The 14,050-nt window shown below is 39.2% G+C and overlaps 1 protein-coding gene across 2 annotated transcripts in view; it reads right to left on the reverse strand.

Moving 5' to 3' along the window:
* Positions 1-3,110: 3,110 nt before the first annotated feature.
* Positions 3,111-14,050, reverse strand: part of LOC137413525 (vesicle transport protein SFT2B) — a 33,289-nt gene continuing 22,349 nt past the window's right edge. The window contains exons 5-8 of one of the 2 annotated variants that reach the window (XM_068098947.2): positions 12,614-12,649; positions 11,330-11,388; positions 3,591-3,620; positions 3,111-3,499 (exon numbers count right to left, since the gene is read on the reverse strand). In XM_068098947.2, coding sequence (XP_067955048.1) covers positions 3,460-3,499; positions 3,591-3,620; positions 11,330-11,388; positions 12,614-12,649 — 165 coding nt within the window. In that variant the 3' untranslated portion in view covers positions 3,111-3,459. The remainder of the gene's footprint in view (positions 3,500-3,590; positions 3,621-11,329; positions 11,389-12,613; positions 12,650-14,050) is intronic. The other variant, XM_068098948.2, reaches the window with a different exon arrangement.

Consider the following 14,050-nt stretch of genomic DNA (forward strand, 5'->3'; position numbering starts at 1 on the left):
GCACTTGTGTTAGTGTTGAAAAACCACTTTTCGCACTTGTGTTAGTGTTGAAAACCCACTTTTCGCACTTGTGTTAGTGTTGAAAATCCACTTTTCCCACTTGTGTTGGTGCAGGAAACCACTTTTGCACTTGTATTAGTGTGGAAAAAACACTTTTTGCACTTGTGATAGTGTTGAAAAACCACTTTTCGCACTTGTGTTAGTGTTGAAAAACCACTTTTCGCACTTGTGTTAGTGTTGAAAACCCACTTTTCGCACTTGTGTTAGTGTTGAAAATCCACTTTTCCCACTTGTGTTGGTGCAGGAAACCACTTTTGCACTTGTTTTAGTGTGGAAAAAACACTTTTTGCACTTGTGATATTGTTGAAAAACCACTTTCGCACTTGTTAGTGTTGAAAAACCACTTTTGACACTTGTGTTAGTGTTGAAAAACCCCTTTTCGCACTTGTGTTAGTGTTGAAAAACCACTTTTCGCACTTGTGTTGGTGCAGCAAACCACTTTTGCACTTGTATTAGTGTGGAAAAAACACTTTTTGCACTTGTGATATTGTTGAAAAACCACTTTTCGCACTTGTGTTGGTGCAGGAAACCACTTTTGCACTTGTATTAGTGTGGAAAAAACACTTTTTGCACTTGTGATATTGTTGAAAAACCACTTTTCGCACTTATGTTAGTGTTGAAAAACCACTTTTCGCACTTGTGTTGGTGCAGGAAACCACTTTTGCAGTTGTATTAGTGTGGAAAAACCACTTTTCGCACTTGTTAGTGTTGAAAAACCACTTTTGACACTTGTGTTAGTGTTGAAAAACCACTTTTCGCACATGTGTTAGTGTTGAAAACCACTTTTCGCACTTGTGTTGGTGCAGGAAACCACTTTTCGCACTTGTGTTGGTGCAGGAAACCACTTTTGTACTTGTATTAGTGTGGAAAAACCACTTTTCGCACTTGTGTTAGTGTTGGTGAAGGAAGCCACTTTTCGCACTTGTGTTACTGTTGAAAACCCACTTTTCGCACTTGTGTTAGTGTTGAAAAACCACTTTTCGCACTGGTGTTGGTGAAGGAAACCACTTTTCGCACTTGTGTTAGTGTTGAAAACCCACTTTTCACACTTGTGTTAGTGTTGAAAATCCACTTTTCCCACTTGTGTTGGTGCAGGAAACCACTTTTGCACTTGTATTAGTGTGGAAAAAACACTTTTTGCACTTGTGATAGTGTTGAAAATCCACTTTTCCCACTTGTGTTGGTGCAGGAAACCACTTTTGCACTTGTATTAGTGTGGAAAAAACACTTTTTGCACTTGTGATAGTGTACAAAAACCACTTTTCGCACTTGTGTTAGTGTTGAAAAACCAATTTCGCACTTGTGTTGGTGCAGGAAACCACTTTTGCACTTGTATTAGTGTTGAAAAACCACTTTTCGCACTTGTGTTGGTGCAGGAAACCACTTTTGCACTTGTATTAGTGTGGAAAAACCACTTTTCGCACTTGTGTTAGCGTTGAAAAACCACTTTTCGCACTTGTGTTAGTGTTGAAAAACCACTTTTTGCACTTGTGATAGTGTTGAAAAACCACTTTTCGCTCTTGTGTTAGTGTTGAAAACCCACTTTTCGCACTTGTGTTAGTGTTGAAAATACACTTTTCCCACTTGTGTTGGTGCAGGAAACCACTTTTGCACTTGTATTAGTGTGGAAAAAACACTTTTTGCACTTGTGATAGTGTTGAAAAACCACTTTTCGCTCTTGTGTTAGTGTTGAAAACCCACTTTTCGCACTTGTGTTAGTGTTGAAAAACCATTTTTCGCAATTGTGTTGGTGCAGGAAACCACTTTTGCACTTGTATTAGTGTGGAAAAAACACTTTTTGCACTTGTGATAGTGTTGAAAAACCACTTTTCGCACTTGTCAGTGTTTTTGTTTTCGCATTTTGGTTATTTCGAGTTTACGCCGCCAGGTGGGTTCTGGTCACGTGGTTATCTTGCCGTGCAAGTACAGTACGTATCTCTGTCGTATAGCGCTGCATTTTTGTTTTCGCATTTTGGTTATTTCGAGTTTACGCCGCCAGGTGGGTTCTGGTCACGTGGTTATCTTGCCGTGCAAGTACAGTACGTATCTCTGTCGTATAGCGCTGCATTTTTGTTTTCGCATTTTGGTTATTTCGGAAAATTTCTTAGTTTTAACCATGGGGCCTAAGAAAGTGAGTGGCAAGTGCAGTGCTGAGAAGAAGAAGAGGATGATGTGCTTGGATATAAAACACGCAATCGTCGAAAAACATGAGCGAGGTGTCGAGGAGGACGTATATAATGGCAGAGGAGAAGAGCATGCCAGGCCACAACTTGTGGATATAAAACACGCAATCGTCGTGTTTTATATAAAACTTGTGCTTGGATATAAAACACGCAATCGTCGAAAAACATGAGCGAGGTGTCGAGGAGGACGTATATAACGGCAGAGAAGAGCATGCCAGGCCACAACTTGTGGATATAAAATACGCAATCGTCATGTTTTATATAAAACTTGTGCTTGGATATAAAACACGCAATCGTCGAAAAACATGAGCGAGGTGCCGAGGAGTACGTATATAACGGCAGAGGAGAAGAGCATGCCAGGCCACAACTTGTTCAGAGTGCCGGCGATAGCTCGCCTTCTCTTTGTGGAAAACACGGTGAGATCCTTAACATCCAACAACTAATGGGACGCAAACGGGGCGCCCAGTTTAGCGGTACACACATTGATGAATCGCCCTGCCTGTGATTCACCCATGACAGGTTATAGCTGGGTCGGGATTCAAACCCAGGCTGGACAGTTTAGACTTTAGAGTCAAGTGTGCGTACCTCCAGTCCAGGCCATCCTGCCAACTTGTATGCTGCATACAGGTGAAATATAAAGCGCGAGATATTTTTATATATACTGTATATTTAAAAAAAAATTGGTGTGGTTTTTGGCGGGCTGGAACGGATTAATAGCATTTCAATGCATTTTAATGGGGAAATTTGATTTGAGAAACGAGCAATTTGAGTTACGAGCTCGGTCACGGAACGAATTAAACTCGTAAGTCAAGGTTCCACTGTACTTGAAAAATCTTCGATTTTGCAAGTAATAAAAATAAGATAAAAAGGAGTTATCAAATGCATTTAATTACACAAACACGTGGTCATACATACCAGCCAAATTTGTGCTTCGAGGAGACACGTACACGAGTATTTTTCTATCAGTGCCATGAATCAAGTGTCCAAACTATACAACCGCACAAAAGCACCAACACACAAAGTTCGTGGCAGAGGAAGTCCTCATGGAAGGAGCACAAAAAAAAACTGAACCACCCTCTAGTCAAACCGTACCTCGATTCATTTGGCTACAGTTGTAAATCCATTAGGGAACCTCGGGGAAAAACGGCCCATGACAAAAAGAACTGGGAAAGGACAAAAAATGTGCAAGAAAACACGAGTCGGAATTACTCGATCTTCATTCAATACAGGTAGAAAAGAGCTTCTTCACAGCATTTCTGTAAAAAAATAAAAATAAACATCTGTAAACTGTTTTTCACAATTATTAATAATATCCAAGAGAACGCACAAGGACAGTTTTACACCCACCTTGCATAAGGAATAAACGATAAACTGTACCTGAAAATACAAGCAGAATAACACATCGTTAGCACAAAAAATTGGTAACATGTTCAAAACACGTTTAAATCGCTTATGTGACCCATTAACTGGGCGACTGGTGCAAGCAAAGTTTCCATTTGTGCAAAGTCAAATAAATACAACGATATATCAAAACTAAGTTCATAATATGCACACCAGGAATAAGTTAACAAAATGGCAGCACGGGACACAAGCCAATATGCACACCAAGAATACGTTAAATTGCCAGTTCAGGACAAAAGCCAATATGCACACCAAGAAAACGATAACAAATAGCAGCACGGGACAAAAGCCAATATGCACACCAGGAACACGTTATCAAAAGCTAATATGCACACCACGAACACGTTATCAAAAGCTAATATGCACATCAGGAATATGCTATCAAAAGCTAACATGCACATCAGGAATAAGTCATCAAAAGCTAATATGCACATCAGGAATATGCCATCAAAAGCTAATATGCACATCAGAAATACATCATCAAAAGCTAATACGCACATCAGGAATATGCTATCAAAAGCTAATATGCACATCAGGAATATGCTATCAAAAGCGAACATGCACATCAGAATTATGCTATCAAAAGCTAATATGCACATCAGAAATACATCAAAAGCTAATATGCACATCAGGAATATGCCATCAAAAGCGAATATGCACATCAGAAATACGTCATCAAAAGCTAATATGCACATCAGGAATAAGTCATCAAAAGCTAATATGCACATCAGGAATATGCCATCAAAAGCTAATATGCACATCAGGAATATGCTATCAAAAGCTAATATGCACATCAGAAATACATCAAAAGCTAATATGCTCATCAGGAATAAGTCATCAAAAGCTAATATGCACATCAGGAATATGCCATCAAAAGCTAATATGCACATCAGAAATACGTCATCAAAAGCTAATATGCACATCAGGAATATGCTATCAAAAGCTAATATGCACATCAGGAATATGCTATCAAAAGCTAATATGCACATCAGGAATATGTTATCAAAAGCTAATATGCACATCAGGAATACATCATCAAAAGCTAATATGCACATCAGGAATACATCATCAAAAGCTAATATGCACATCAGGAATATGCTATCAAAAGCTAATATGCACATCAGAAATACACCATCAAAAGCTAATATGCACATCAGGAATACACCATCAAAAGCTAATATGCACATCAGGAATACGTCATCAAAAGCTAATATGCACATCAGGAATACGCTATCAAAAGCTAATATGCACATCAGAAATACGTCATCAAAAGCTAATATGCACATCAGGAATATGCTATCAAAAGCTAATATGCACATCAGGAATATGCTATCAAAAGCTAATATGCACATCAGGAATATGCTATCAAAAGCTAATATGCACATCAGAAATACGTCATCAAAAGCTAATATGCACATCAGAAATACGTCATCAAAAGCTAATATGCACATCAGGAATATGCTATCAAAAGCTAATATGCACATCAGGAATACATCATTAAAAGCTAATATGCACATCAGGAATATGCTATCAAAAGCTAATATGCACATCAGGAATATGCTATCAAAAGCTAATATGCACATCAGAAATACATCATCAAAAGCTAATATGCACATCAGGAATACATCATCAAAAGCTAATATGCACATCAGGAATATGTTATCAAAAGCTAATATGCACATCAGGAATATGCTATCAAAAGCTAATATGCACATCAGGAATATGCTATCAAAAGCTAATATGCACATCAGGAATATGCTATCAAAAGCTAATATGCACAACAGGAATATGCTATCAAAAGCTAATATGCACAACAGGAATATGCTATCAAAAGCTAATATTCACATCAGGAATATGCTATCAAAAGCTAATATGCACATCAGGAATATGCTATCAAAAGGTAATATGCACATCAGAAATACATCAAAAGCTAATATGCACATCAGGAATATGTTATCAAAAGCTAATATGCACATCAGGAATATGCTATCAAAAGCTAATATGCACATCAGGAATATGCTATCAAAAGCTAATATGCACATCAGAAATACATCAAAAGCTAATATGCACATCAGGAATATGCTATCAAAAGCTAATATGCACATCAGGAATATGCTATCAAAAGCTAATATGCACACCAGGAACACGTTATCAAAAGCTAATATGCACATCAGGAAAACGTTATCAAAAGCTCATATGCTCATCAGGAATATGCTATCAAAAGCTAATATGCACATCAGGAATATGCTATCAAAAGCTAATATGCACACTAGAAATACATTATCAAAAGCTAATATGCACATCAGGAATATGCTATCAAAAGCTAATATGCACACCAGAAATACGTCATCAAAAGCTAATATGCACATCAGGAATATGTTATCAAAAGCTAATATGTACATCAGTAATGTGTTATCAAAAGCTAATATGCACATCAGGAATATGTTATCAAAAGCTAATATGCACATCAGGAATATGCTATCAAAAGCTAATATGCACATCAGGAATATGTTATCAAAAGCTAATATGCACATCAGTAATGTGTTATCAAAAGCTAATATGCACATCAGGAATATGTTATCAAAAGCTAATATGCACATCAGGAATATGCTATCAAAAGCTAATATGCACATCAGGAATGTGTTATCAAAAGCTAATATGCACATCAGTAATGTGTTATCAAAAGCTAATATGCACATCAGGAATATGTTATCAAACGCTAATATGCACATCAGGAATATGTTATCAAAAGCTAATATGCACATCAGGAATATGCTATCAAAAGCTAATATGCACATCAGTAATGCGTTATCAAAAGCTAATATGCTCATCAGGAATATGCTATCAAAAGCTAATATGCTCATCAGGAATATGCTATCAAAAGCTAATATGCACATCAGGAATATGCTATCAAAAGCTAATGTGCACACTAGAAATACGTCATCAAAAGCTAATATGCTCATCAGGAATATGCTATCAAAAGCTAATATGCTCATCAGGAATATGCTATCAAAAGCTAATATGCACACCAATAATACGTTAACAAATTGGCAGTTCAGGCCTTGAAAAACTATGGGCTAATTGGACCCACAAATAGTTCTGCAACATCTCACAAAATTACCCATTTATTTGCTCAATGGGTAGAATCAAAATATGACTAACCTTGAAGAAAACAAAAGTTGGAAGCTAACTGCCACCTTAAAATGGCAAGATGGGTCAGACGGGCTAAAAAGATCGGTCTAACGGCCAATTCCACAAGAAGGTGGAATAGTTGGAGGTTGTAAAATAGAGCGGAGGCATGTAATAAAAATGGTCCAGTCCATGTTATGCCAAAAGGCCTTTGCCTTTGTCCATAGTTCAATGGATTACTGCTCTGCACTGTGACACCCCAACACCGCATATGTCTGCCCTCCTGGATTCTGTGGCATCTCCTGTGATGAGGCTGAAGCACAAAGTCTGTTGCTCCCACGCGGCAGGCAGGTTGGTGGTCTGGTTGACAGTCTCTTCTCAAACATTGCTCTCTCCACCCTGTCTGCCGACCCTCACCAACTACTCCAGGATGAACACCTTTCACTTACCTCTCCTGATTAAACTTCAAAATGCAGGCGGACGACACACCGACCCTATTCTTCACTTTGCCCGTGCACGGAATCACCTTCCAGAGGCGATCCATTACACCCTGTCCTCGAGAGCTTCAAGACTAGTGATACCACAATCTCCTATCCATAGATGTTCATCAGCCCAATAACCTTTTCCAACTCAATCATTTTACTTGCTCTTTTCCTTCCCCCTCCACTTTTCTTGTTTGTTTATTCCATGGTCAATTATATCGTGCTCTTCCATGAGCCTCATTCCTGTGAAGGGGAAAACGGTGCTTCATTGTATTTAAAGTGTATAATCTAATTACAACTTTGTATTGCACCATCAGGAGTTAAAATTTTGAAACTACAAATGGCCTTTAAATAGCATTCGTGTCGAGCAGCGAGCCTCGTCTGTGGGGATTTCTCAAATGCAATTCTCATGGAATATCCCACTAAATTCAAGGAAAAAAAACCCCAAAAGCAATACATGTTGTCTGGCATTGCAAAACGTTGAACCAACCATCAGTATTCATAAATTTAATGCTTTTCAATACAAATTATATACATTAAAATAAAAATTATATATACAGTACTAGTATAAAGCGTATCAAAAATGACAGGTTGGAACAGTTTGTTTAATGGCGCAGTCTCGTGAGCATGCCAAAGTGTGATGCCTCGGCCTAGTGTCAGGTGTGCTGGGTATCTTTATTTATTTGACATCCTACAGACTTATAAAATGGCTGGCCAGGCTGATCCTACAGACTTAAATGAACCAATATGAATATGAATATAAATAAATGAATAAAAGAATATATTATATGTAATATATAATGAATGAATGACATAATGAACACTCCTTTTACTTTGCTCGCGTTGCACATAAAGTGCAGCGAATGTCACCTTCCTGCTCCTTGTATCTATTATGATTATTTTTTTTAAACCGCTTCTGTACACCGATCTTGGCTTGAGGCTCGGTTTGCAAGCCACCGACTAAAATTCCAATGTAAAAAACAATTACTCTTCTTTTGGGTCTTTATAGTCTTTGGGTCTATTGGTTCCTCAGGGTATTTTGGGTCATTTGAATCTTTTGAGTCCTCTGGATCTTTGGGGTATTTTGGGTTTAGGGGTAATTCGGGTCTTTGGGGTAATTCGGGTCCTGTGTATTGTTTGGGTCTTGGGGTCTTTTCAGCCCTTAAGGGTCTTCTGGATCTTTTGGTCTCTTATGTTCATCCCCCATTTTAGGTAAGCACAAGTATTGGAACAGATTATATTAAAGTAAATTGAAGTCATACCAGTTAGTATTTGGTTGCATACCCCTTGCATGCAATAACTGCATCGAGCATGTGACCTACCTACAGACCTTTTGGTATCTGCCTTTGTGAATCTTTGCCAAGCCTTTCCTGCAGCCATTTTCATTGGTTTGTTTTAGGGGGTTTCTTTAGTCTCCTCCAAGTGAAATTCATGCTCCAGTGGATTTAAATCATGAGATCGACTTGACCAGTCCAAAACCTTCCACTTTTTCCCCCGATGACCTCTTTGGTTGTGTTCGATCATTGTCTTGCTGCATGGTGAAGCACCACCCAGTGAGTTTCGACATTTTCTTGTAAATGCATAGACAAAATATTTCTGTACACTTCCAAATTTATTGTGCTGCTGCCATAATCAGTTACATATTCAACTAGAACGTCAGTACAGCGCATACCTCTGCCAGGCTGAACAGTTTTGTTTAGTATCCCACTGATGGGGAAGATCTGGATCCGGACATTAACCAAAATCAAATTGGCTTGTTCTAGTCATTTACCCAACTCTACCACCTACTTTTGTCTGAATCTGCCCACAACTTGATATTCTGTTCACAAACAGACTGGTGAAAACAACCGCCATCCATCTTCGGTGGAAGAGGTAATAAAGATGAGCGAGCCAGTTCCAGAGGCAGCCATGCAAAACCACACCATGGCATGACCTCCACTCCACCATGCTTCAGATGAGGTAGTAGTATGCTTTGGAACAAATGCAACTCCTTCTTCTCCACACTGTCACCTTTCCATTGCTTCAGTAAAGGATTATCTTAGTCTCGCCTGTCCATCCATACATCTTTGTTCCAGAACTCACTGGCTCAGCTCTGTACGTCTTAGAACATTCTAATCTGACCTATTTTTGGTGCCGAGAGGTACATTGCGATACTTCCACCCCTACACTCCAGTGGTTGTTGATGTCACTGACAGTTTGAGGTTTTATTCACAGCTCCGATTTTTAATTTTTTTCCTGTCAACTGCAGTTGTTTCCCTTGGCCGACCTGTACATGTTGTCTATTGCCAAGTACAGTTGTGGGGTTTTTTTTCTTTTTCAAGATATTCCAAATTGTTGTACAGGGTTTCATAAAGACCCATACAACTTTGGTTGTCAATATATTTAGTACCACAAATGATACAACGATACCCTTTATTTTATATGATAGAAACTCAGTTCTATATTTTCAGGTCTGGTGGTTTATTGCAAAACAAAATGGCGACTCCACAGGAGAAAGCTCAGTGCATCAAATGGTTCATCGAGATGAGATCCGACACGCAAGTTCAGCGGAATTTCCGTACAAGGTATGGAAGGAATCCTCCATCGTGGACGAGTGTGAGAGAGTTGTACCAGAGGTTTAAGGAGACTGGAAGTTGTCAGAAACAAAGGTACCAGTCAACCAAGCACAAGTGCAGCAGATGTTGGAGTGCGTGAAACATTTCAACAAAGTCCCAGAAAAATCAATCTAATGTGCATCCAGAGAACTAGGACTACCAACCACCACTGTACACAGGATTTTACATAAAAGACTGAAGTTTTATGCCTACAAGGTGCAGATACTGCCGGAACTCAAAACAAATGGCGGACCCAAATGCAAGGCGTTTACCTGGGAAATGCTCACTCACATAGGGGATGAAGATTACCTCAAAAAAGTCATGCTCACAAAGGAAGCTTGCTTTCATGTATCGGGGAATGTCATCCAGCACAATGTGAGGATCTGGGGCTCTAAAAACCCTATGTGGTCATTGAACACATATGCGACTGACTGAAGGTCAATGTGTGGTGTGGCCTTCTCCATGACCACTTGGTGGGTCTGTTTTTCTTTGCGGAGGACACAGTGACTTCAACAATTGACATGAACATGTTGGAAGGATTCACCTTCCCACAGATTGAAGATCTGCAACCTGATATTTTTCAACAGGACAGCTCTCTCCCTCACTGGGCCTTCGTCATTCGAGCCATCCTGAATGAAAACTTCCAAGGTCGCTGGATTGGCTGAGATGGACCAACCCATGATCACCAGACAAAACCCCCTTGATTTTTTTTTCCGTCGGATTTGTCAAAGATGTGGTTTACAACACCAAGGTGACAAAACTGCAGTATCTTCATTCTCGGATCACAGCTGCATGCGCTCTGGTGGATGCAAACATCCTCAGCTGAACATGGCAATCACTCATGTACCACCTTGATGTCCTACGCATGACAAATGGAGCTCACTTTAAAGTGTATTGATGTTGTGCACAAAAACTATGAGTTTCTGTATCATTGCATCATTTGTGGTTCTAAATATAACAACCAAAGCTGTCTGGGTCTTTTTGGAACACCCGGTATTTGCTATGGTTCTAATTATTTTGTTATTTTAGCTTCCAAATTGCTCACTTACCTTTCAGACAGTTCTCTGGTCTTAATGCTGATTTCTGCCAACTGACTCCAAAGAAAAAAAAAAAAATCAAATACAAAAACCAAGACTAAACATTCACAGCTCTTGTGTGAACAATTAATAAAACAAGAAACACTTGTCAGTCATTTGTTCCAATACTTGTACTTAACTAAAATGGGGGAACTGAACATAAAAAGTGCTATTGTTCTAAAATGGTAAAACATGGATGTATAGAAACACCAAGAAATAAAAGATGTCCTTCTGTACTCTTGCCTCAAATTTTTTGAGTATAAAGAAATAACAAATTTAACTTCACTGTTCCAATACTTATGGGAGGGCACTCGATATGCGCATTCTAAAGAATCTGTTAAATCAACATCTACATCAAAGTGTTTCGGTCGTTACGTGCTTTAATTCACAGAAAAAGACCATACCAAGTCATGGCCAGAAACTGCAAGATGCAAAACAGTAGAGCAAGGCCTTTTGTCTTCCACTGCAAATGATGGGAAGGGGGAGGAGGTGGAGGTGGGTTAGGGTGTGTGGGTTGGAAGGACAAAAGGTAAACAGCATGACGATGATTCAATATGCTTTCAATGACTGGAAAGGGTGAACAGGTGGTGCCTTGAGCACCAAAAAATGATAAAATTTCATGAAGTAGGTGTGACGGTCCTGTTCATATGAAAAACACCAAACAACCTTGGCATGCTTAAATAAAACATTACGCACTTCTAAAACCATTGCGTGCCACACAATGACAGAGGGAAGCAAATTAATGTGTACAATAACTTACCGGAGACATTCAACAAAGGAACCAAGTGACTTCAGATAACAATTACATTGTGCAATATCTCATCCATTGGGCACAACGTATTGACACAAACGCACATTGTTAATCAATAAAATTGCCAATTTGTGCCATAGCAGGTCACCTGCTTATTTTTTTTATTTTTTTTACCGATGCAGCACTCAGCAGTGATGCTGTGAATGGCAATTTATGTAGTAGCCTGAAGAACAGCTTTGAAAACACGACAGTTATTTGTGGATAATTTTCCGACAATGCAAAGCAGCGTGTACTTGTTGGGCAGCGACACACAAGCAGCGATGATGCAATTTTAACGTATGGAACCTTCCATGCACAGCTACAAAAAAAAAAAGCATCTTGGCCTACATCCTTCCTGTCTGTCGACCTCTCAAGGTCAACATTGAAAAATTGCAGTGGCCAGCCCAATATATGGAGATAAACCTGAAACCAGCTGAACAAAAACAACAACAAAAGTTTGGGGAACTGCCTGATGGTCAGTCCTACCCTCGCTGCTATAAGGAATGCAATTTGCTAAATATCTACCAAAGTGTCGTGCAAGTGACAAACACCCAATGGGAAGGGGTTTAAGGGCCAATTTATTCACTCCATATACGTATATATATATTTGTTTATAAAATTCATGTTCGAGCTCCACAACAAAGCTTTGACACTATAGGGAAAAAACAAAAAAAGGTGCCGTCAGGGCAAAACTAAAAACAAATGAACAAAAAGATTGATTTTTAAAAGTCTCTTAAAGGAGAAAGACAAACCATTGGAGCTGTGTACCACCTGTGTACCACCTGAACCTGTTACATAACAAAATTACTATTTCATAAAATAAAATAGGATTCATGCCAGCAGCACTCAAACGTCAGACTTCCCTGAATCCCCACAAGGTCAAAGTGCTTCCACTCACCCAAAATGCAGCACAAAGTGTACAACCCAAGCAGATCTGTGGAGAGACAATTACATACAGCTGTAAACCATGTGATCATTTATCCACAACTTGCTTCAGATTCCCGCATGCTACACCCACAACCACACCCTCCCCCGAGGTGACCATTTGGTTTATTTGTCTATCAGTCATCCACCAAAACATATTTTTCACGACTGACAATTCACAATTACAGGGGAAAATTTGCGGGTCCAAGAGAATCAGAATCAGCCTCTTTGGAATGCTGCAGCAATAATTATCTATCTGTGGCAGCATCGAGTACGAACTGTTATTGGCTTGAACAACTTTATGGAGTGGGCAGCGTGGGGATATAGGCAGTTTATTTTCTTTTATCCCAATTAATCATCGTAGGGATTTAACACTCAACATTGGGCTCAGCAATGACGACCATTCCCCCAAATCACCTGTGGATTGTATGTCCGCAACAGGTTTGCCTTGCAAAGGTCAAATTTTTCCAGCATTTTTGAAATGGCCCATCTCAATGGTTCAGTTATTCCATAAGGAGAGTTTGTTGGGATCTGACCACAGGTTGCTGTGAAATTAGGTTTTCAACCAAAAGTTTTTTTTTTTTTATGCCTTCAGTCATCCGAGGCATGATGTTTTCGGGTTGTCCGTCCATCCGTCCAATAGGTTTTCATTACTGATAACATAACGGCTGAAGGGATCAAAGTCAAACTTGGTTCAGGTATGTAAAATGAGGCAACGATAAAATGATTACATGTTGGGGTCATGAGGTCAAAGGCCAAAGGTCAGAGGTCATGTTAGGTAAAAATCCTGTAACTACAATAACTTGAACCAGTGATGGGATGCTGACCAAAGTTGGTATAGTTATATATTATGATGCAGAGATGAATCGATTAGATTTTGGGGGCAAGAGGTCAAAGGTCCCGTTACCAAGCTAACTTGTGAACCATTGATGGGATTTTGCACAAACTTGATACAAGTATATATTATGATGCAAAGATGAACTGATTAGGTTTCGGCATAAAGGTCAGAGGTCATGTCAGGTAAAAATGTGATACTTGAGAACAACGAGATTTAAATCAAACTTGGTACAAGAATGTACAACGACTTAATGTGGACGGAGGCAAAAACTGGTCGACGTCATGATGCCGAAGAGTGCAGTTCTAATCCAATTGTCATGATTAGCTTCACCAAAAACTGTATCACACATATTATATATATACTAGCGGGGTCACCCGTGGGAATCCCACGGGCATGGATGTGTGTGACATTTCGACATATTGAGTTATATGCTGCACATTCATTTTTACAAAATGGTTACTGGCAAGTCATCAGATCCAGAAATGGTGTGAATTTAGTTATTTCACATAATATGTGACCCCTCACTCCTCTCCACCTGACACTCTCCTGTCTCCACCTGACACTCTCCTGTCT

This window comes from Myxine glutinosa, chromosome 2 (genome assembly GCF_964187855.1).
Source record: "Myxine glutinosa chromosome 2, kmMyxGlut1.1, whole genome shotgun sequence".
Lineage (NCBI taxonomy): Eukaryota > Metazoa > Chordata > Myxini > Myxiniformes > Myxinidae > Myxine > Myxine glutinosa.